General features: G+C 36.6%; 1 protein-coding gene across 1 annotated transcript in view; it reads left to right on the top strand.

Annotated features, from left to right (window-relative positions):
- LOC135221802 (tyrosine-protein kinase receptor-like) overlaps positions 1-26,739 on the top strand; it is a 1,041,187-nt gene that overhangs the window by 626,557 nt on the left and 387,891 nt on the right. Inside the window, exon 4 of the mRNA XM_064259659.1 lies at positions 15,951-16,176. Coding sequence (XP_064115729.1) covers positions 15,951-16,176 — 226 coding nt within the window. The remainder of the gene's footprint in view (positions 1-15,950; positions 16,177-26,739) is intronic.

The raw sequence follows: 26,739 nt of genomic DNA, 5'->3' as shown, positions 1-26,739 counted from the left end.
TTTATATAAACAAATATTAAGAGTGAGATTTTGTAGCGTTTGTATTGTCTTCGTGATAATTTGAAGTGTTCGTTTTCATATCTGCTGCTTGCAGAATATAGTAGAGATTATTATTATTATTATTATTATTATTATTATTATTATTATTATTTTATTATTATTCAGCAGATGAAACCTATTCATATGGAACGAGCCCACAGTTGCCGTTGACTTGAAATTCAATTTTCCAAAGAATACGGTGTTCAATAGGAAGAAGGAAAAGGAAGTAAAGGGAATTACAGAAAGAAGATAGCCCATATATTAAAAAAACGAAAATAGATAGATAAATAGATAAAAAATTATTGAAATGCAAGGAAAATAATATTAGGGTAATAATGCCTTGCATTTTCGCTTGAACTTCTGAAGTTCCAACTGCACGACATCCTCGGGGAGGCTGCTCTTCCACAGTCCAGACATTGGCTATTATAGTTTTGTACGTATTCTCTAATCATCAGTATACCCTCATTATGTGAGGGAAGTTGTAATTCGTCATAGAGTTTTGCACACGACCGCTGTACCCAAAGAATTTCTTGGTTGTTTTCTAACGACGCTTTTGAAAAATTCGAGATTGTGTTATAATAATTGACGTAGGTTTCTAAGTAAGAAAAAAAGATGGCCTAAACTTGTACACTGAACACAAAGAAACAAACATCTGTCAAGGCCTTTTTTTCTTATATAGTTCGTAGTTGTCTCGCCATATGCTCGAAAGCCTTGATTATGACAGTCCCGGCGCTGGTTATTTTTAAGGGGCCAGGGCCGACGAGGAGGGGGAGGGAGCAGGTGGGGACAGGTAATAAGGAAAATGAGGCATGAAAAATAGGTTATTTCATATATTTCAGTATGTGTACTATTGTTACGTCTCCAAAACGTCCCTTCCGTTGTTAATCACAAAGTCATGTAAAAATGTAAATATATAGCTTTTTCGGTATTTAGTTCCTTTGCTCTCTAAGCGGATGGCCATACAAACAATAATAATATGGTTTTCGACGATGTATTGGGAAATTTTGATCATATCGGGTTTATATGTTTTTGCATTATCATACCTTTCTTAAATAGTTACAATGGAATGTTTTTTTTAAGAAGTTCGTTATTTCAGTACAGATCACATTTCTGTTTATGAAAGTATTCAAAAGATGGTTAGGCTGCTTGTGCTTCTATTAGTTTGAACACACGTATATGTAGACAAATGTATGTGGAGGTGATATATAATATACTATATATATATATATATATATATATATATATATATATATATATTTGCATGTATGTATATTATACATATATATATGTTCGCGTGTGAGGTGTTAGTGTGTATTGTAATTGTATAAAAGCAGGTTTCACCAAAAAGGGTTGGGTTGGGGGGGGGGTGCGGTTTGGGAGAGGTAGCCTAAAGAAAAACGAAGATTGTGGTTTCACCACATAGTTACATTAGCTTGAGAACAGCAGACGAGGCCTGTGTACAAAAAAACTTTGACATTTTTAACGTCTTCATACACCTGCACTGAAAACTAGCTACTGATTGAACCTCACTTTACACACTCACCTGTCTTACACTCTCGTTTCTGTTATATAGAGATCCTTCTTTTCTGTACATCTTTCACGGCATGTATCCATCACTTTATAGGTCTTTTATCTCCTTTTCTACCTGACAGTGCCCAATTGTACACTTTTTTTTTTTTTTTATTTTTTTTTTTTTTTTTTTTTTTTTTATTAACTTCCTGCCTTCCATCTTTTCGCATGATTGAACCTTTCTTTCACCTACCCTAGCCTTTCTATAATTACTTCATGTGCACTATCTCACCTCTAAAGTTTTCTTATATGGCATATACTACGCAACATTTCTCTCCTACAGCTTCATATCTTACCTTTCTCTTCCAAGTGTATTTAACATCACCACGTCACTTCCATAAGTGATTGCCAATTTTCCTCCCAATCTTCTGCTACCTTCCTTGTTTCACCTGTCCTGTGCCTTACCACATTATTAGATCGTCTTTTCATTTATCTAATATCTTCAACAACTTTTGCAAGTAGGAACGCCATCCCCCGTAGACAACATTCTCATGAGTCAGCATCTCTCCATTTGGATCCTTTAATTCTGAGATTTATTTGATCGTTAACCTTTCCCTCAGCACATTCCCTCTTTGCAGAACCTCTCTCTCCAGGAATTATACTCCAACCTTCTCACCTATCTCTTTATCATCTTTATCTCTTTATTAGATAACTTACTTTTCTTTCTTGGCTGCCTTATTCATCCTCATTATATACATACACACATATCAAATACTCTCTTTCTGTCATGCACACACACACACACACACACACACACACACACACACACACACACACACATATATATATTATATATATATATATATAATATATATATATATATATATATATATATATATATATATATATATATTATATGAGTGAATGATTGAATGAGAGAGGTGTAACGTAAAATTTAGTTTTTATAGTTAATTACACGTTTGTGTATGAATGATTCTTTTTCCGAAGAATAATATTTTGCTAAATGTATTTTTTAAAATTTAGTTAATAACTTTTCTCTTTTCGAAAACCTCTTCGTGGAGTTTTTGACGCTTAAAGAATTTAGAATGATCTATATGAACCACGATGATGTGATAATTATTCATTACAAGGCTACGTGGGTCAAAACGTTCTAATTGGCTAACATGGTACAGGGGGTTTCATATCGATTCTAATTACGAAAACACCGAGGTCGACGGTGAATTTGTAAGGCCAGAATCGATATAAAACTTATTAGCCTCTCTGTTGGCCGACTGGATAACGTCACTGGCCTTTCCTGATTTCGTTCCTGTCCACTGGACGGTGGTTCGATCCCATGAGGGGACGAAATTATTATCAACTAAAAAATTCCCCTTCGGTACATATATGAAAATATATAAATTCCGAGGTAGAGCGAATTAGATATTAAAGGACATTTGTAGCTCGAATGATTTATATGAATCACGGTGATGTGATAATTATTCATTATATATATATAGATATATATATATATATATATATATATATATATATATAGTGTGTGTGTGTGTAATTTTTTTTCATGAAGCATTTGAAAATTATTTTCATTGCAACTACATTAAAATGGTAAGGTATTGAATACCTTCGGGTTAACGTTTGAAATTATTTGAATGCAACAATAACGCACATCAGCAATTTCAGAATGTGAAATCGTAGTCCTCCATCGAAGAAGAATAGTGTGACAGGTTTGCATAATTTGGAAAATCACAGCGCTCGAGCCATTGAAAATTCATGATCTCCCCCAGAGGGATCATCATGAGTTAGGTGAGGCGAAGTTTGGCCAGAATTGGATGATATCCGTTGGGTGATGTAGACTTTCTGAGCGTGATCAATTTGAAGGAAACAAAGGATTTGCCTCCAGTCGAGGATTTTCGAATGAACCAAGACCTACCTCAATGGCTTCATAACTGCGTATGACCCAACCAGATGCCCATAGAGATGAGCGGCGTCTCTCGTCTCAGGCCTCTGTGGTATGTCTAGAAATTTGTCTTGGACGTGAAGGATAACATTGTAAATTTGTTTGCTGTGAAGCAGGGAAAGGGAGATATATAGTAGACTTATTCATTAAATGCATGGGGTTCTAGGAACAAAGAAAAACGATAGCAGATGGAGAATTTTCAACATCTCTCTGGATGAAGGTACGGACAATGCTGTATTTTCCTTTGCCAAACAGCAAGGCTATGTTGGTGTTTTGGTGATTTGTGCCTGTTGTTGTTACCCAACAATGTTGCTTCTTGTATCGTGGTGTTCAGGCCAGACCTCGTAATGCTTCGAAGATGTTTGTATCTTCGTCTTTCTCAATAATATATATATATATATATATATATATATATATATATATATATATATATATAATATATATATATATATATGTGTGTGTGTGTGGTGTGTGTATGTATGTATGTATGTATGTATGTATGTATGTATGTATTTATTTATTTATTTATTTGTATATGTGAGAGTGTGTGTACGTGTCATGTTACTTTTTTATTATAATTGATTTCCCATTCAGTTTGAAAGCGTATTGCGCTGATGACTACGATGATTGGCTGTTGAGTGACATACTTCTATAACATTTTAATTGTTGTAGATAGCACAGGATCAAGATAAATGTAATTGCTGTGTCAGCAGGTGTTGGTTTGTAATAGACTGGTATTACTAAAAGTTATAGTATTAACGAAAGTAAACTATTTATTATCCTTAATCGGTCACTTTAAAGGGGTCTTCTCTGTGGAATAGCGTTCTACTTTTAGTATCATTCGCTGCGGCTGTCCATTTGAAGGAAATCTGATCATAAATATGTATTGTTGTCAACATGCGGGATATTAAAACTACTGTAATAAGTTTGGAGACGAATTTGGTAAGATTTCGTTCAATTCCGCCGGTTGTTTCTTTTCTTGTCAAATAAGCGGACTTATATCCTAATACGTCATGGACTCTTCGTAAACAGCTGACCAGATTGTTCATGTCGTGACATAAAATTACCAAGATAAATATGGAGAATAATAGTGGCCATTTTCTTAAATGATTTCGATTCTTCTGTAGCCAAATGACCATTGGTAAAACATTGTAAAGTAGACAGTAGACATTCGTCTTATAAAGTAATCGTAATGAATCTAATTGTCTATTCTTTGTAAGGATTCAGTTGATGATGAATTTTGAGTTACTGGGAGTTGCTGTCATGAGGAACTAATGGAATTCATCTTATAATTCGAGGCATCGTGACTAGTTGTTAACGGGGCCGTAAGAGACCGACGACATAACAAAGGATATCCTTGATGAGAAACATTTTGATTAATGACCGTGCGATTGATGATGGACATGTGTCAGCACTCGAATGGTGAATGGTTGAAGCTCGTTACCTCACTCAAGGAAACAGATCACTGAATCGCCAATATTAACAAGTTATCAGTAGAGCACGACACCAATCCTTCGTATATTATTAACAAGGAGTTACCAAGCGGTGTATATATCTATCTCGATGACTTACGTAAGAGGGAAAATTGGTATTACCACTGAAAGGCCATAACAGAGGCGACGCACAACATTCATGTTTTCAAGGTCCCTTTAGCCCTTCCACACGGTCGAACATTGCCCGACAGACTTTGTTCGATGTGACGTCAGAAGCGGGAAAAGTCAGAACCTTATCCGCAGTTTCACTGCTTCTGACGTCACATCAAACAAAGTCTGTCGGACAAAGTTCGACCATGTGTACGGGGCTTTAATGTGGAAGAGAAAAGTGGACGGCCAATTCTTCGCTTAATTTTGTAAAGTTAAAAGTCATCTTCTTCAGCGTTAGGTTGTCAGTGGTTGAGTGCTGCCAAGGTTTTGACAAGCTGTCGTCTTGACCGCTGATGAAATGCAGGCAAGGGAAAAGGTCATGTTAGCAGTTTAGATCTCTTAGTGTTAACCTACGCAGGACATGACAATACATTACAGTCTGATCCAGTAGTTGTCCTTGCATGAGTTCTTCGCTTTATATGATGCAGAATGTTTTTTAGGTATTCAGTGATATATATATATGTTTGTGTGTGCGTGTGTGTATATACAGTATGCGTATGCATATGCATATATATATTGTATTATATATATATATATATATATATATATATATAATATATATATATATATATATGTATGTATGTATGTATGTATGTATGTATATAGTCTATGTGTGTATGTACTGTACATATGTGTCTATTTAATCTTTTGATCCTTAGCATTTCTTCTAGTTAAGGATGACATTCCCATGCTTTTCCCTACCATGGCTGCGACTCTCCTCCCCAACCCCCACTGTGGACTAGACTCCAACGAGTCAACACTCAACAAGTATCTTAACGACGTTTTCTCACGTGGGACCAAACTCTGATCTTGCTGTTTAGAGGAGGTCGCTTCTAGACATTTTTCTTTTAATAAGTAAATACACACGATATGAGAGTTTAAATCGCATGCTCTCTCGCACACAGCCTGGAGCGGTGATAATGCAGTTTTTTTTTTTCCTCGATATCGTATGGGATTGTAGTTGATCCACCAATTGCTTCAGAAGTTACCGTTATGTGGTTCTCTTATGACAAAGTAATTTGTATCCTCGAAGATTTTTACTTTGAGCACATAATTGAAATGTTAGTTAACAGTGTTGTTTTCTGAGGGATTAAGGTAGAATTTAAAAAATCCACGTCAATAAACAAAAGTGAAAAATCTTAGTATTTTTCATTTTTAAATTTTAGATTACATTACAAATAGAAAGGGAAGAAGTGAAGAAGGAAGAAACGAAGGCAGCGCAGAACCATCTGTTTTTGGAAGGTTAAATGGTTAAAGTGACTCTGATGGCTGTCGTCACTAGATCCGGTTTATTCAAGTTTGTCTTTTAAGTTTGAATTTAGACATTGTGGACTCTTATCGTAAGGTTCCACGCCTGTCTTCCTCTCTAAGAGTTGAAAGCCTGGTTTATACGCAAAGGACTGCGTCAGCTGCAGGGAAGATGCCTACAATGACTATTGTAAATGTGAAGGCAGGTGTTACCTTACCTAAATGCTTAACGAAAGGATATGAATGTCCTGTAGTAAGAAGAGGAGTGTAGAGCATTGATGATCTTGCGAATCATTGTTAAAAAATTGAACGAGAATGATCATACTATAGTCCTTTGTTGGTATGCATCTATTTTACATTTTACTAGTGATATATTTTGAAAATCTTGTAAGACTGACTATTGTAATTTGTACAATATTGCAGTGGCGTCGTTATATTCTCCTTAAGGAGGAATTATGTTGTTTTTACCAATCAAAATGATTTTACACATTAACGATTTCACGAACCGTGTTCTTTGATATAGCGACGACAGTGGAGCTAATTGGACAGCTTTTCGAGGTTAGCCTTAACGAACTATAAATAATTTTTGTTGTCTTTTAAAAGGTAGTGCATCATTTTCATATATGCGTAAATAGAAGTTTGTTCAGTCATTTCTTATTACTGAAAGACGTGGTTTCTATGGTAATGACTTAAGTTTTTTCCCCCTCCTCCCCCCCCCCACCCCCTCCCTCTCCCCATTAGGGACCCCATTCACGCTCAGGCTCGGCTCCGGTCTTAAGACTTGTAGAAAAGTGGGTGGAGCGTTGGACGTCGTTGCGTAAATGTGGCCGTTTTTAGTCGGTACAGACTGTCGCGCAGATACGTAAATCGTAGCGACTTGTTTAAAATAAGGTAAATAACTCATTTATTGTGACTCTGGGAGGCCCGGTTGTATTATGGTTGAAATACATATCCCTGCGTGAGTGAATGGAGGTTACTTCGACGCAGACCTGTATTTATCATTTCGGTAACACTCAGTGTCGTTTGCGACACATGACTTCAGGAAATTCTTTAACTCTGGCAGAAGTATGGGTTGATATTGCTTTATACTAATCACAAGCTTATGGAATATGAAATCTAAATGTTATTCAGACAGACACTGGCAAAATATAGCTTACGACATTTTAATAAACAAGCTAAAGGTTAGATACCCAGATGCTATACGGGGCACTGCCACCAAGAAAATAAACATTAGAAGTGCTTTTCGAAATGATATTCCGAATCCAGATAAAAATGTCACAGGAAAAAAAAGTCTCATTAATCTTTCATTGTGAACCCCGTTGGGGATTACCGTAAAAACATAAAAAAATAACAGTAAATATCATAAAAAATAATGACCCCCAAGAAGTATTGTGAATTTTTCCCTGGGACCTTATTACCAGACGCCATAAATTAATGTGATTTTTTTTCCTGTGACTTTATTACCGGTCACCGATAGTCCTAATCCTCTGAGGAGATATTATCGCCACATTGAACTTTAGGTCCTCAAAAGATCTCCCCGTTGCTAAAATCAGTAATGTGGTCAGTCTATCGGCACATATAGATTGCCTCATACAGATGTCTGATATCTTTATATAAATTGTTATTAATACCAGCAGTTCCCTAAATTTATCCTCGCCCATCCTCAAATGATTATACCAATCACCTGGATGACATTTGAGTTCACTTATGAGGGATGCATGAGAAAACTTTTCTTTTAAGTAACCAGTCTTTTGTCCACACATCTCTTCCTAATCTTAGCGCAGATCTTCAGTTTGACGCAAATAATAGCCCAAATTACCATAGCTTTCAGTTCTCTGTTAGAGAGTACCTCACGCATCACTCTACCACGGCCAAGAAGTAAATTATCAATGGCCGTGTCATTTCTTCCGACGCTCCTCCCCTTTCGACATATCTGGGGACAAGTCTGAGAGTGAATGGGGTCCCTTAGGCCTAAGTTCAATACCGATTGTTTTCCGATGATGTGTTTTTTACTCATATGCAACGCATTCGGTTTACTGACTTTATTGTACAGGAACGCTATATTATATTCCTAAGCAAATTCATACTGTGCATTATGAGTTGTTGGTTGAACTTATTAATAAACTACCATCAGAAGTCGAGGGACTACAGTTTCTTCACCCCCATTTGTACTTCTGTTTTCCATCTCTCTGTCTTGTCTGTCAGTGTTGTCTTTCTCGCTTACATTGTCACTACATCAATTCGTAACCAGAGAGGATTTTATTGTAATTAAATCTACATTGGAATTACATTGTCATTACATCTGCTCGTACCCGGTAAAAAGGATTTTATTGTCATTACATCTACATTGGAATTACATTGTCTTTACATCTGCTCGTACCTTGTAGAAAGGATTTCATTGTCATTACATCTACTTTGGAGGAACATTGTCATTACATCTGCTCGTACCCTGCAGAAAGGATTTCATTCAGTCTTGATACCTGTTGACCACCATGTTTAAGTAAGTGTGTTTGAAGGGAGATCGTACGTCTGTCTGCCGGTCAGCGTCGCCGTCACACTCGCCACGTCATCGCCTCATAAACAACTGAAGTGACCTGAAGCAAACTTAGTACAAATATTTGCACCAGAACAAGTCGTCCTTCTGACCGTCACTGTACACGTCTATCATGCTTGCTTTTTTTCATTTAATTTCCTCATGCAAATTGGAAAATACTTCAGTAAAACTTGGTGCCAAGGTCGATCATCAAGTATAGATGTGTGTGAAAAGAGTCTCCTTTCTGCCTGTTCGGTTGACACATGACCTGATTTCAAAAAAATTAGAAGTAACATCATTTGAACTGATAACCCACTCGGGTGGCTTGCAGTTAAATTGTCGGTTGGAGGCAAATCAGTGAACGGCCGCGTCGTCTGTCTTACTGTGTCGACCTCATGGGAAGACTAAGCCTTGTGACTCTAGTTCATTTCATAGAACGTTATATGGCACAACCAGCCCTGGGAAGGGGCGGGGGTGAGCCCTCTCCATACAGCCATAATTAAAAAGGCTGCTGCATATGAAGTTTTAGTTGCAAAATTGAAAGGAAAGGATGCGTGAGCTACAAAGTACACATAAACGAAGAAAAATAATAGTTTGCGTTTTGCTTTCCATAAGTAGCGTGAGAATGATATCAACTCCAGAAAGGAGGCGCTGTCACTGCAGATGTACAAGGTGAATACGCAAATAGCATAATAGTAGTCATGTAATACAGTCAGTGAAATTGTTTCATACTTTCACCACATGAGAAATGCATAAAAAAAATAGGGACGCTCAGTAAAGATTTTTTCCGTATTTATTCTTTTGCGTATATTTCTCTTATATTTTTCAATCTATCTCCTAATGTAACTAATGTTGTTATTTTAGTAATTTTATAATAAACAATATGTTTCTAAAGAATGGAAAGTCGTACGAACTTCTATAACTGCATTCTATCAACCACTCTTTACTTTGACTTTGAAATTAAAAAAGAAACAAAATCTGGCCGTAAATGTCGGAGGATATAGATTTTGATATACAAAACCCATAGTTTTGAGAAAACGGGTGTCAAGGGAAACTGCATGTTGGGTATAATTTTTATCATATAAGAGTCATGATTATGAGCAGTACTCATAATCAGTCTTTCGATGCAAAGACGAACCGAGATTACTCCAGCGAACCAAACTGATGAATGTAAGGATCATCAGTTCTTTGGTTCACTCTCGACGTGGTTCGGAAGTCACGTAAAACCGTTGTTCCCTTTGCTGAATAACCACTGGTTCCATGCAACGTAAAAGCACCATACAAACGAAGACAAAACAAACTCTAACTGACGGTTTGGAATAACCATTTATGCCTGACATTTAATTGCGCCATAATCATCGTATCATTGATAGTCCTTCTGTACAGTTGAAAGGATTTCAATCAACACCTGGTTCAAACTGAGACCATAGATCTTCATGAAGGGAGTTTGGCCGTCCTTATTAGTGTGTTCGTCAAAATTACCTCGTCATCGTAAGTTCTAGGCAATTAGTGGAATTCAGCCAGACTTGGTACATAGACCATTATTCATAGATACGTATTTAGGGAGATCCACCGTCTGCCTGTCCTCCCGCCCCCTTCTCTCTCTCTCTCTCTCTCTCTCTCTCTCTCTTTCTTTAAGACTGTTCAGGCTTAGTGCAAGGTGAAATTGCACTAAAAGACATAAAGCAGTTTTTCTCAAGATATATTTTCCACCTTTGCAAATCCCATAACTTCGTGTTAGAGATCGAAAGCTTGCTTCAGTGTCAGCTTTCAGACTGTTTCACTAATTTCTGCAGGATCGCTGTTTCCAATCGCTACACGTTTAAATATAGGCTGCCCGGTGCATAAACTTGTGTTCTTTAATGTTAGTTTGCGAAGGGTAATGAGACCGATAAATGACCAGTCTTAAGGGTGGTATTATTAATCAAATGTTTATATCCTTATCTATCCTCTGAACTAGGTATTATGTAATGTAACATTTCCATGTCCTTATTTAGATTTATACACTCATTCCAGAGTAGATGGGCTTTTGCCTTGCCTTGAATCGGCTTCCGTTCCGGGACTAAACGATTAAATGAGCCTTTAAAATGTTCATTTTCATGTTTACTTTGAATGTTTGTAATATTATCGTAGTGTACACTTTCTGCAACTCATCTGTCCGCATAATTTCTGAGATCCGAACGGGCCTGGTAGCGCATCATGAAATATATATGGTGTGCGTAAAGGTGTAGAAATGGACATGTGATACTGGTTCATTTGAAAATAGAAATATTGTAAACGCAAGTTATATAATATAGTTATGTCCCAAGTCGTACGAAAGGGAAGCGGTGTGGCCATTAAGGCAAAGAATGCATACATTTAGACGCATGGTCATTTAGTATATCAAGTGAAAGGTCTCCTGGGCAGATTACGAAAACGATCTTTGGAAATTCCTCTCCCCTTTCAGAAGCGGGGTCAGTGAGGTCGGAATGGGAATGTTACAAAATTATTTTATCTGGTGTAATATCAGATAGGTTGATCATAAAATGGAGAAATTTGTTAGGAGCTAGTAATTAGAGGGCAGACGAGTAGAAGGGGATTGACACTGATTATTTAAATGAGTGCATATCACTCGTATTTAGTACTCATATTGTTTTGTTAGGGATCAGTTTTATATATTGCCATACATCAGATTCTTTTTTTTTTTTATTCCTTTTCCTATTTGCTCGGGATTTATTTTTTGGTGTGGTTGGGGGGCGGGGGCCGTGTGTTCGATATCTAAATAAAAAAGGACTCTGTAATGCTCCTTGCATTAATATATTACTTCTCATTATTAGATTAGACATCTATAAGAAATTCTGCATAAGTCCATTGACACGATCCAAGACCTTAAAAATGTTATTTCAAGCATTCGGGATCATTGCAGTGTTACGTTACCATGCCAGGTAAATTTATAACGTTTACCTGACTTACAGGACTTTTATGAAGGCCAGATATCCATGGATATTAAATTGCACGTTATTAACTTTTGTTTTTACGTGATTTAATCGATAAGGATCGCCATGATAAGTTCTTTTTAACGCTTCAGATGATAATAGCAAAACTTGACGTGAATCACTTGACTGGCGCATAGACGAGGAAGACTTTCGTAGCCTTGAACTGTTCTGATGGTAAACAGACACATTTATTTGGAAACTGCGAAATAGTGTTGCTTGACGTCAGTGTTGACGTCAACATGAAGTTGAAGTGCAGGATCTCTGTCAGTGGATTTTAAATATGATTGATGTTGCAAGCCCTTTAAATTAGACATTTGTTGTTCTTCATATGTTGCATACTGTCACTCAGATACTTTTTACCTTCATCGGATTGTCAGTATGGTTAACCTTTTATTTATTTATTTCTTATCATTTTTTGAAAATTGAAATGTGCGAAAAATAGGTTTGAAATGGACGGAATTTCGAGAGTTTGAAGGAATTTAGCAACATTCATTGTCTTCCTTTTCGTGCAGTTTCTTTTAATTTTAGACGGTTATTCTTACTTAGACCCAACAAATTTAAATAATTAACTGATAAAATAATTTATTTCTACCTATGAATGGCAAATCGTGTAGCAGTATAAACCACTTAACGATTCTCTCTCTCTCTCTCTCTCTCTCTCTCTCTCTCTCTCTCTCTCTCTCTTCTCTCTCTCTCTCTCTCTCACACACACAGATGAATGATAGTAACAACTGTTGGAGTCCATTTTTGCCGTCGTTAATGAATGTCCTAGTTATGTCTTTACTTCTATCGATAACAACATATAGTGTACCGGATACAAATCATCACATATATCAAACGAGGATGAAACGCTATTTAACAGAACCGTAGAAGAAGAATATGACCTTCGAGATAATGTACTGATACTGGCAATTATCAACAGTCGTTGAACGTATTGTTCTTTTAATTGGACCAAGGCTCGGGGACGGCATGCGATGAATGGTTCTGAAGGTAGTTTCCCAGTTACTTAACATATATTCTTACGTAAGAAGCGTCGTTATTGTTGTTGATGCTGTGAAAGATTGAAGGAACGTCAACCTTGAAATCATCCAATGTCAGTTTCTTTTTATCTTAGCTGTTGTGTTTGACGTTTTTTTCTGTTTTTGATGAAGATTAAATATGTTCTACATCATAAAATTTAGATTGGTCACATTTTTTCGACAGATACAAAATTCCATAAAACTGACTCGTAATATTTGGCATGGCGGTAATGGTAGGCTACCTCAAGTTGCGCCTTTGGTTACTATTTAGAATTTTGTGCTAGAGGTTTATCATTATTGTGGGTATCTTTAGAGTTCTTGATCTAAAAGTTTCCATATTACTCAGGTGGACAACTTGAACCAGTAAGACTAGGATGTACTGTATGTTGGCTTTTTTATTCGTCCTATGATCTGCCAATAATCTTGACTAGGTTCCGAAAACGTAAACATCTCAAGCCACGGAACAGATTGGCCGGACGTTGTTCACTCGGTTAGGATTTTAAATTGCTGAAATCTCATTTGGTCGAATGGTGTTTATTTTTTTCTTTTCTACCGCGAAGCCAGTTTTTTTTTTTTTTTTTTTTTTTTTTTTTTTTTTTTTTGAGGGGGGGGGTTGGGGCATATGATTCCTAGAGGCTGAAATGGGATTGCACTAAGGCATGGTAATGCAAATCTCAGAAACCAATGCAATAAAAGGCCTTATTGTTTTAAGATGTCACAGAAATTGTGACAGAATTGGGAATCTGCTTGCTATCCGGGATTAGCTCTGATTCGGGTCGCTGTCTTGGATTTTTATTACGTAGTTTCAATGTCCGTTTCTCAGAAATGGTTAACCTAATCGCCTTCATGTTTTGATGACAGGTGCCTTATTAGAGTGAGCTACGGACTACAATTGCAAAATTTCTACTGAGCGAGTGGTTGGTCGCCATATTGAATTTTATTGAATTATTCCTATAAAAACAATTTGCCAAGACAGTGTTTCATGAAGCTGTTTATTACTGGAATGGAATTTGTAGAAAAAATTATTTAAATCTTCAGTAGTTAATGAGAGAACAAGAAACGAGCGCGACATGCAGTAGTAGGTATTTATTGTGTGTAAGCTGTAGGAAGACAATACACACACAATATACACATACATACATACACACACACACACACACACACACACATATATATATATATATATATATATATATATATATATATATATATATATATATATATATATATATATATATATATATTGTGTGTGTGAGCAATGTCTTCTTACATACACCTACGATGCCAGTTCTTCGTACTCATACATTACCTTTCACAGACGTGGAACCATACATGATTTTAGAGGTTAGAAATGTATTAACATAAATACTTGCACAAATAAATTTTTATTACGTTTAAAAAATTGTTAAATACAACCTTCTTATTTCATTACAGAGAGAGAGAGAGAGAGAGAGAGAGAGAGAGAGAGAGAGAGAGAGAGAGAGAGAGATTAAATAAGAAAACGCTAAATTTCTTGTTTATAAATGTGTGTTATTTTTATATATGCGTCTAAATGTTACATGTGGGTGTGAGAGAGACGGGGTTTGGAGAGGTATTCCTCTTAATCACTGAATATGAATAGAGGAAATGTACCAACACCCAGTTATATGAACTCCAGTCTGGACGCCCACAATGTTAAAATAACATCTGTGCAAATATCCTCCGTTGATCACCTGTGGCAGATTGGTCCAAATGTCGGTGGAACTAACATTTTCTTAGTATGGCGCCGTAACTGATCGGTAACTGGTTAATTTATAGGTGAAATATATGTTCATTGGGGTGTAAATTTGTATCTATAAACTGCATTAATAATCATAGAAATTTCTGTATTACTAAAGCATTTGCTCTTAATACCAAAGGTGAATGACCCTTTTATGCTGAATAAGAGTTGCATATTTTAGAAATTGTTGTAATGATGGTGGATACATCAAGAAAGGTGTATATTCCCCCTTGCTTACTGTTCGGTACCATGTCGTAAATAAGTTCTCTCCCTGTTTGGTCATCTGTAATTCAAGATATTCGAAGATAAAGAGTTCAGACGTATTGTATATCATTCATGGGTGATGGGAAGTCAGCAGTTTGTATGGTGGGTCCAAGTGTCAAGGTCATGCTTGGAAGTTAAATAGCCTCAAGGAATTTACCACTGGCCGGAAGTTTTGAACTGTAAGGGATGGGGACTTCATAGTCGGCTTGCAAGCTGTACTAAGAAAAATCAAGTGCAGAGTGAGGTGGTCACTTCATAGTCATACTTATAGGTCAAAGATCAAATAGGAATTTGACCTTCGCCTTTACTTTTAAGCTATAGTACGTAGATGGAGAGTTCTTACGCAAAACGAAACAGCCACTAATGAAGCCGATATGCTGAGGTTGAGGTCAAGGTCATATGTAGAATGCAAAGGTTAAACAGGAATTTAATGCTGGCTTAACCACAGAACTTTAGAATTATTGCATACTTAGTAATGAAGCCGATATGCAGAGTTAGGTCAAAATCACAGAGGTCAAAAAGTTAATCAAAACTTTGCCACCGGTCGAGTTAAGTCATTAAAACAGATATTTTTAATCCTCTTAGTTTTACAGTAATAATTTCATGGAAATCGCTGTCTTTATTAAATATCATTTTGCAACAAGGTCGAGATGTTTAAATGAAAAAGGTGTTTACTTAGTGTGTTGCAGTATTTCAGGTTACTCTCAACAAAGTCTGTATTTATATAAAGTTTGCTTTCCATGTTGAGCTCCTTGTGTAATGAATATAGAGTATCGTCATCTTCCATTTACCAACGCATAATCAGTTATTATCTTTGTTTGGATATGTTGTTAACCTCGAGTCAATTCAATTTTATGTATAATTTTGGTGACAATGTTGCAATATCTTTCAAGTGTATAATTTGCTCAGTTTTGGTAATGTGGGCGCTATAGTGCTTGAAGTATAGATGAGTGCCAAGCTGACGTGTTGTATTTTCTTCCCTTCAGGTCATTTCTTGTACCTGGGTGTGACGAAGAGCTCCACACAGACCAACATCACCAGGCTGATCACTTCCCCGTGGCTGGAGAGTAGCGGCAAGGGCTGCCGTCTGGAAGCAGACTACCACGTCTGGAAAACGGATGAGTCCTCCGTCATCAAGGTCCTCCTTGAGGTCAATAACATCACCAGAATCACCAGCCTCGATGATTTCGGCAAAATTAACGAGACGGGAAAGTGAGTATTACCAACACTGTAAGATCATATACCGAGATATCGTGATTTGTTGATAGGAAGAAAGCGAGGAGACTTTGGTGTGAATTTTGTTTCAGTGCAGTTGCGTGATTAGCGTAGCATGACTGATAATCACATGGCGGATTTGTACTTTTGATACCATTTATCAAACATAACACATTTGAAGGGTCGTTTAAAGGGAATTACAGGATTAAATATCAAGTTGAGTTTTGTGGTGTAGCGATATATGAAATGCGTTTATCTTTTGTTGAGTAGAAATGTGTTTATTTCTCGTCGAGTTTACTGAAAATATTATTCCTGTCATCCATAGCTTTAGAAAACGAAACAAATATCACGATTGAATTGTATCGATTTACTTAATTATTTGAACAATACAGTCAAATTGTGATAAAGTCGCACACATACATGCATACATAACAAAAAAGGGTGACTAGCCTCTTCGGTGTGTTCTCTAATGGCGCTAAAACTGTCTTGAAACCTGTTGTTTATTTACCTTTAACCTTTACTGGAACTCATAGACCTAGTTATAACGCCATTAGAGAACACAGCAAGGGGCTTGGTCACCCATACATACATACATATATATATATATATATATATATTATGTTCATTCGTTGGCTTCTTCGTGTACATCACACATTGTTATGTAATTGGAGTGCCTATGCTGATTATCATATGGCGTAGACTTTATTATAACAAAGGGTCCTTTAACACGAACAGAATTATAATACGTTATGCCCTTGAGAATAAGCACCTTAAGGGGGGGTTATTTTCAAGGGCACAAATATAAAGGCGTAATACGATGAATATCTTCGCTCATTAATTCCCCTACGGAATATTATAATGTGGTGAAGTGGACTCTATCGAGCACGTGTTTCGTGAGTCAGGAAGGTAGACAGAGCTGTACGATATCGAAATCGTCTGTTTTTTCGTAACAATAATCTTCATTGCCCGTATTTTTCATATTGAAATTCGTCTACGAAATCACTGATTTGCAAAATAAATCCATAAATGATTTTTAAGTATTGAATATGTAAATTTATATTCAGATTAATTTACTGGTCACATTTTCACCAGACAATGTGGAGCCAAGACCTTCTTTTATTTTACTGTTTAAAATAACGGTATTAATATATACATCTTTATCACCGTTATCCCTGCATTAAGGGGTCGGTTGCCTGATGCGCCTTCCCCACTGCCTTCTATCAAAGGCATCATCCTCTAACCAATCCTCTTCTCTCCGTATCTTCTCTCACTTTATCTCGCCATCTAATTCTCTGTCTCCCTCTCGATCTTCTTCCTCTAACAGGTTCCTCCCAAGCCCTCTTTACTCCCTCCACGTCATCCATCCTCAACACATGCCCATAGCATCTCAATCGTGACTCTCTTGTCACCTCTGTAATCTTTAGTAAGCCTGCCCTTCTTCGAATTTCATCTTATACTCATATAGTACACTATTATATATATATATTATACATTTATATATATATATATATATATACATACATACATACATACATACATATATATATATGTGTGTGTGTGTGTGTGTGTGTGTGTGGTGTGTATATATGTATACATTTATATAAATATATAGTATATATATACATACATACTAATATATAACATACATATTATATATATGTGTGTGTTTGTGTGCGTGTGTGTGTATATATATATATATATATATATATATATATATATATATATATATATATATATGTGTGTGTATGTGTGTATGTGTGTGTGTGTGTGTGTGTGTGTGTGTTTGGGAGAGAGAAGAAAACGAACGGGGAAAAATACCAAAATAACTGTTCTTTAAAAATTTCTTAACTCTTGAGGATATTGAAACGTAAATGGATGGATATTATCTGCAGCTTTACTAAGGCTGTCTGTTTTAGTCACAAATGTAATTGATGATGTTTTGAAATCTCATTCAAGATAAATGCTATTTGACCAGCACTGAGATTTTAACTTCCTAGATTTTATGGGCAATTGAAGAATAATTACGCAAAGATGAGCTCTTGTTTTTAAAAGCCATTTAGAAACTGCACTATCCATCCTCTCTTCATTGGGCCGTGGATTGTATTAACTTGCTCGTTTTAAGCTCTAGTGGGAATTCTTTCGTCTCTATTGTTCCTCTCGGTTTGGATCCCTTGGGATTTCATTACGAATTCGGTCATTATTGATCCATCAAGAGGTTTTACGCGGAAGTCTTGCGGAATTCTGGAAATTCCAGCTAATGAACCAATGATTTTCTCTCTTAACATTTTCTCCTATGAAAAAACTTCGGTGCAGTTTTGGCCGAACTCTTGCTTTCTTCGTCTTTTCAAAGAAAATGAAGTTATTCTGATCGATTGGCAAGAATAGAACCACCGGCTAGAGAATTTCTCTCTCTCTCTCTCTCTCTCTCTCTGAAGACGTGACTGAGTGCAGATCACTTGGTGCTGGAATATTATTTTGCCAGCGTTAATATAATGTTGCTATTTGTTTAATAAACGCATTGCTGCCAACAGAATGTCATTATCGTCTCATAGATTTTGCATTATATATATCGTAAATAGGTATTGATCCACGATTGTAAGTTTTTACCCTCGTAGCCATAGGGCTTTAGGAGGCCAAATAATTCTGAACTGAGAGAGGTTTATTACTATTATACGCATCTTAAGTAAAGCATTGATATTCAGTGGAAATTTTGTTGAATCACGTCATTAATAAAACATTGCACCATCTAATGTAAGACCAGAGGTTGCATGTTTATCAATTTTAGTATACAAACATTTCATTAGCACAATTTCATTTTGAAGCGTTTTTAAAAATTACTTTTCCTGAGAACGTCTTTCTGAGGGACATTGTCAGTTTTCTTTCTAGCAAGACGTCGAGTTCTACCTTTAGAGTTAGTCCCAAAATTTTCTTTCCCATAAGGAGGCAGTGCCGTCAGTGCACCTCACACAGTGAACTGTAGGCCCATCTGAAGGTTTTTTTCAGCGTCCCTTCGTTCCGTAACTGCAACCTTTTTCTTTCCTTTTACTATACCTTCGTTCATATTCTTTTTCTTCCATCTTACTTTCCTTCCTCCCGTAACAATTGTTTCAACATTATTTTTAGTGGTGAATTACCTCATAGGTCCAGCGCTTGGCCATTGGCCAAAATTTTATTTTTCAATTACGATTCCAAAATTTCTCTCGATCACGTTTTATCTTGTTTATTTCTTTTTCAAGAAAATACTAGGGAATTTTTTTTTCTATTATTACGATCTGGCGACATTTTATTACCATCTGTTTGACTCGAAGTTTACTCCTTGTATGGCACGTAGAGTGTAATTCGTTTGTCATCGTACAGGTCTTCGTAAAATCGTGTGTTAAGGTTCTGGTATTGATTAACTGGTGTCTGACGAAACAGCTGCTCATTTTGGTACTAAGAGCTGCTAGAATTTCAGTCAAATTATCTCAAGCGCAATATACCAAAAACTCGACGTTGTGTCCACAGTCAATGAAATATTTGTTTGTCAATCTTTCCTAAAAGGATAAATTCGTTGACTTGTGAGTCCAAGTTTAGCGTCATAGCACTCTAAAACAAGCTCGCCTCTTCGTGTTTTGCTGCCACATCGATTCATTAGCATTGTTTCTGACAAGTCTATCCTCGCTACCTTCACACGTCTACCCACATAGTAACTGGGAATAGGTATATATGTATGTATATATATTTTTATTTATAACTTAGAGGAGGTATCTGTGTATGTCTATATTTTTCATTTTCATTATTACATCATAATCCTCAGATAGGATTTTTCTGAATATTCCATGTTACCTTAACCTACGAGATGTACCTCAGATATAGCGGACACTTTTTGCCGTTATTGTATCCTGTTCACATTAGCGTACCTTTACTTATGAATACAGTATCAATTCAGTTCCATATCAGACTCGATTGGAATCATTGACGAAACAGATTCATGCAGGTCCATTGTATTCCTATTTACCATTCAGTAAAGTAATTTTATGTAGACCTCGACACCGATCAGGGAGTCGATAGAATTAGGAATCTATACTACAGTATTGTAATATCGCATTACACCTTCAGTTTTGCTGTAATTAATTTCCCAGAAAAAGCTCTTGAGGAACTGAACACAAAAATTGGGGGTTTGGGTCTCAACAGTCGTACATATTTTCTGGGAATAAGAGATCTATTTGCCTATGCATGTTTGTGAAGGATTCCCCTCTTGTGTAGTTCAGGATTCCTCTTTTATCGCCAATAAAAGGATTTAGCAAGTAGCAATTAATCCTTGGGTCAAAACCGTAAACAGACACCCATATTTTGTGATGCCTTTGGCAACAGAAATAATTAGATTATTGTAGTAAATGATCTTAGAAAAAATGTCATTTCACCAGTAAAGAAATTATATTGTGCACTCTAAGCGAAATTTCCCCGAGACCTCTCAGTGAGACGAAAACTATGATAACTACTCTAAGTAACATGGAAAAACATAATTCTTTTTTCCTCGTCTGTGGGAAAAATACCATACCAGGCTCCACACCAATAATTGTTAAAAGCTTCAGATCTCAGCAGGACTTAATTTCTGGTGAGTTCCCTCAAGTGCCCTTTGATTAAGCGGGGCCCAGCTTTCAGATCAATTAGTAGGTATCGAAGCTGAGTGACTTCCTAATGCAGCTAAGGAAGATAGAATATAGCATCGTAAGGTACTAAAAATTATTCTCTCTCTCTCTCTCTCTCTCTCTCTCTCTCTCTCTCTCTCTCTCTCTCTCTCTCTCTCTCTCATGATATCTTCAAGCCCTTTCTGTCATTCCTCATTCCTCCTAGCACTTCGGAATTTTAACTATCTCCACCAAACCTATAGGCCTTCATTCTCTCTGGCAGCGTCCCTTAAGTCCCAAGCGGCACCTACTTTTTAGCCTCTTACTTTATATCCTTTATCTTTTTATTTGTAATGTTTTCTTGATAATGTAATCAATCCCAGACCATATTTTAAAAGATTTATTAAATACTTTTATCCAAGCGGTCCGTGAGATATTGTCTAGGTGTCGCAAATCACAACCAACCACGATCAGCAGGTCACTGTAGGGCTCTCTCTCTCCTCTCTCTCTCTCTCTCTCTCTCTCTCTCTCTCTCTCTCTCTCTCTCAAGAGCTGCGTGTGATATCGAAAACAGCCAAGACCTGCACCAACGCCGAATACTACGTCCCAGGGAGGACGCTGGCACCCGAGGCTTGATGAGGGAAAGTTAGGGTGGAATATATTCTTGTAATTGCTACTAGTATATATGCTGCATTATCTGCCATTCCATTATTCTTCTTGTGATTCAATACCACGTTCCTATAGCTACTTATTCCTAGGTGGACTTTCGTTTACATAGTTACAGCTGTTTATTGATTTTTTTTTTTTTTTTTTTTTTTTTTTTTTTTTTGTGGATATGCTTTCATTACAACGACAAAAACAGCGAGTACGCCCTACTGGATTCCACAAGTGTTGGTTATTACAACATTATCAAGAAGCTCATATAACTGCGCAGAAGGCAAGTGTCTGCAAGTGAAATAACTTGGCGTCCCGATAGTCTGGAAGTGGATATTCAATTTGCAGGGCCGGAGGAAGAGGAGGAGGAGGAAGCTGCTGATAACCAGGGCGGTGTAAGTGACACCCGGCCAATAACATTGAACTATCAATGACTGAGGAGGAAATTAAGGCGTCACGCCGGAACAAAAGGCCCCTTGGGAGTCACTTGACGTCGTGTGATCGACGCCTCCTCGTCTTATTGATTCCGTGACGTTTGCTGCTGCTGACGATGGTATGGCTCCGGGAGACTCGTACCAAAAGAGCCGGTTTAGGTTTTACGAAAATATTTTGTACACAACAAAAATGGCTGTACGGAAAAAAGGTGTGCTAAACAAAACAAAAAACAAAAAAATTTTATTAGGTGTTTCATACCAGACTTAAATATTCAGTACAATACGGAAATGCTTTCTAACAAACGAAAATACTTTTTTCGTTGCCTCTTCGTGTGGGTCTTTCTTAGATGTTTTAATTATTTTTAATGACTGTCTTTGGTTTTGTACATACTGGATCTAGAATTATTTTTAAATATTTTTTTTTATGTGGGTGAAAAGTCACCTTCAATGTTGGCTCTATTTTGATTAACATTGGGCGATTTTGAAAGGATGCATCATGAGTTTCAGTAATGAAAATTCTTCGTTTCCTCTCGGATCTGTTTCTTTGTACACGCAACGTTTGCGTTTAGTATATTTAGCATTGAGTATATTTAGCAATATATTCCAAATAATAATCGTTGTTGCTTTGATGTTTACATTTTCATTGCTGTTGTCGTTCCTTAAAATTATGAATACCTGGAATGTATTGTCAAAGCTAAAATAAATATTTTAAGCTTATACACAATGATTTGTGATATTATGTACACGCACATTTATATACGTTCTTTATGTGGATTGTTGTTCTTGTATATAAAGAAATGTATATACTTTTTATATACGACTCTATTGATGCTATCGATAGGTTTAGGGGGACATTTTTGTTTTGAAGAAAATCGAATTTTCTTGTTTATTTTCCTTTGCCTTTTGATTTGATAAATATCGGTGGCACTAGACTTTGCCAGTGTTGTGAGCTAGGACTGAAAGTAAAGTAGTTCAGGTTGTTCTTTTTGTTTCCATATATCGATTCTGTAAGTAATGCGGAAGGTCAACTAGGCAGGTCATGATGTACCTAAACCTTTCAATGCGATGAATGGCCTTTTGACCTTTCTTAAATGGAAATTTAACCCTACGCTAAGACTGGAATCTTGGGGTTGAAGGGACAGAGAAGGGGTAGGGGGTGGAGGCGGCACCGCTCCTTTGGTGTCTCATTGCTGAAGATATGTAGCGCTCATCTTTTGTGGTTACTATACATTTCTATGTAAAAACAGATAGTGATGACCGGTAATATAGTTATATTTTCCCAACAATTAAGGTTTAATCTTTGCGCCCGACATTAAAATAAAATTAATATAAACAAAAGTTTATTATAACTTGACCTCCTAGGGGTGGGTAGTGCCGTGAGTGCACCTCATGTGGTGGACTGTAGGCATTATTTAAGGTTCATTGTAGCGTGCGTTAGGCTCCTATAGTAGATTCATATCAACCGTGCATTTGACGTCTAGGCCAATCCCTTACGACATTCCTGATTGGCTGTTGATCAACCAATCACAGGGCTGGAAACTCAGTCTCTCGAGAGTTCACATAAGCAGGATGTATGTTTCATCTCTCCTGAAAGACGTATCCCTCAGGAGAGGTGGAACATACATCTTACCCATATGAACTCTCGAGAGAGATTGAGAGTTTCCAGCCCTGTGATTGGCTTATCAACAGCCAATCAGGAGCGTCGTAAGGGACTGGCCTAGACGTCAAATACTATAGCTGCAACCCCCTTCGTTCCTTTCATAGTCTCTTTCTACCATCTTTCTTTCCGCCATCTCTAAACAGTTGTTTCATAGTGCAACTGCTTCGAGGTTTTCCTCCTGTTACACCTTACAAACCCAATACTTTCAATTTCCGTTTCAACGCTGAATGGCCTCGTAGGTTCCAGTGCTTGTCCTTTGGCCTAAATTCTAGATTTAATTCAAATCATTGAACTTGCAGTGCTGAAGACGTTTACTTCTCACGCAACCCCGACTTGAAGTACGACAAAAAGCCACTTTATATCCAAGGACGACGGTTTGCGTTTTCCTGTCCGCTCGGTGTCATTGCAGCACGATTCAGTCTTCCTCCCTTTCTCTCCTAAAAAAGTCGTCCGGGCCCTCTGGATGACTTGCGACGACAGGATCTCTTTGGAAAGTGTGTTTCCTGTCGTTCATGGATCATCGTTATTCCCAAAAGGGGCGGTTGAAGGCCCCTCCAGAAACTGACATTCCTTCGAAGAGGGGCCCTCCGTTTCCGGGCCTCCTTCCCTTCCCTTCCTCTCTTTGTATTTTTCCGTCCCCCCTCCCCCCCTCCTTTTTTCCCCTCCCGTTTCTCTTTGCTTTAGAAAATACTTTGCTTTTCTTCTGATATATTTAATTATTACTAAGCGGTAATTGTTTACATCTTGTGTTCACATCTTTTGTTTCTTCTTAACCCACACGGCGTCAATCATTCTGGTAGTCACGACGCCAGATAATTATTAATTATTCAATCATTCATTCTTCTTAACCCACCATCCTTCCTCCCCCCAGGAAAGGGGAGGGGAATTTAGTCCGAGGTTGCCAAAATATCAGTAAATTTTGATGGTTTACTCAAATTGTTTACCTTTTATTTCTTATATATTATGAAGCAAATTATAATTTTTTGGCACTCGCTAGTACAGTCACGCTACAATATATTGCATCACTTTGCAAAATACATCGCTTGGATGGTATTTCTGTTTTATATTCCATTTATTAATTTGAGAAAACAAATTTATGGTATGAAAATTAGATTAAAAACAAAAAATAAAACCAAACAAATTCTTCTTTTATGTAGGTTTTAAGTATTTTGCCGATTCATTATGAAATATTTCATTATGCTTACATATGAACAGCCCTACCAGCCATGTTATCAGTGTATCACCTGTTTAGAGAGCCTTCTTTTAAAGGAAAGAAGGTTTTTCTTAAGTAAATAAAGTAGGAAAGGTTAAAAGAATGTAACTTTAATTTTTTTTAAACTCCAGCTTCCGGTTTTAAACGCTCAAATGATTAAATGTGTTCACAGATAACTTAAAAAAAACAAGCCATTTGGAATTTGCACTGAATCCATGTGTTCATATTTAATATGCAGAGTGTATTAGACACCAATCTGCCAAAAACATGACTCCAATAGCATTTTTTAAGCCGAATATTGTTTCGTTAAGAAGATTCTGGGCTATTTATAGCTACTTCAAGCATAGGTAATGCGGTATATCATTTATTTTCAGTATTTTTATGTATTCGTTAATTACATCCTGTTTTATTCAGTATTTGCTCTTAAACCCGTATATTCACATATTTTGTTATAATAAATATATATATATATATATATATTATATATATATATATATATATATATATATATATATATATTTATAGATATATAAATAAATACAAACATGTGTGTGTGTAAAAAATCAAAGTAGATGCACGTGTCTTCATGATATAAGTGAATACCACAGGTAAAATAATAGGCAGAAATTCATAGCCGAGCCCTTTCGTCCTTTAATAAGACATCGTCGAGGCACAAAAGGACGCGAATTTCTGCCTACTATTTTCCCTGAGGTATTAGCGTGTGTGTGTGTGATATATATATATATATATATATATATATATATATATCTATATATATAATATATATATATATATATATGTGTGTGTGTGTGTGTGTGTGTGTGTGTGTAATATATATATGGATATATATAGATATATAGATATATATATATATATATAAAAGATTTACATTCAATTGTTTTCTTACTGCCGGTCGCTGGTACAACAAAACTTTAAAATATATTCACTACGATATAAAGAAGAGGTTCTTCCATTGAAAACCAGATCCCTGCTGAGTTTATTCAAAGCACCCGTTAAGAGGGGCCCCCCTTCCTAATTATGGACCACCTGGGGTTTGGCACATTTTTGGCAGATTCCATGGAGTGGTGCGAACGTTTGTGAACGCAAACGAAAATGAATGATATGAGAAAATCCACCTAAAATTATACCTGGCTGAAACTCATATGAAACAATAGACGGATAACTGCTATCACATGGTGTCTCTCACCGTCTCTCTGTCTCCTTTCTTATGGATAGAGGGAAATTAGCTTCCAACCCAAAGCAGTTCAGTGTATGGTGATTAGTTTCAGGGAAAAAATTCACTGTCGAGATTATGAGTTATTTTTCCTTGCTCTAGATATTACTTATCCTTGGCTTATTTTATCAGAAACTTGCTGTAAAGAATTGACATTTCCAGGTGTATCATGTAATAAATCAAGATTGAGAACATTCAGTGTAGAAATCATTGAGTATGATATGCACTGTACCAACCCGAATTGCAGCTACATTATAAGGTATTGGTCATGATAAACCTTCCACTGACGATTTTTTATTATAAGTTTATTTCGACATCATTAAGACAGAACCACTGAACTTCTTTGTATTCTCGTGCCTCCGAACTTCCCACAGACACCGGGTTAATTTGAGCCCCTTTTGTGTTATTTCAAATTGAATTGGTTATGTAGCTCCTCACTATCTATTTTGAATAAGACGATAGGTATAAATCGTGATGACCTGAGTGGTTGGGAATTATTTTCTTTACGGAAACTTATTTATGTAACTAAAAGGAAGAGAGGAAAGGGGTTTCCTGGTGGGGATCGTTACCAAGTTTGATTATTTATTTATTATATGATCTAGTACACCCTAAATGATAATAGGGATAGGCACTAAAAGCTGTTCAGAGAAGAATAAAAGAACAAAATAGATCACAGGAAAAAGTTTTCTTATAGGAAGCGTGCTTTGCAATTGCTATATAACCCCCTAGACGTATTCAATATGATTATCTGCATT

Source organism: Macrobrachium nipponense, chromosome 3, assembly GCF_015104395.2.
Source record: "Macrobrachium nipponense isolate FS-2020 chromosome 3, ASM1510439v2, whole genome shotgun sequence".
Classification (NCBI taxonomy): Eukaryota; Metazoa; Arthropoda; class Malacostraca; order Decapoda; family Palaemonidae; genus Macrobrachium; species Macrobrachium nipponense.
This window is presented reverse-complemented; position numbering and strand designations above follow the sequence as displayed.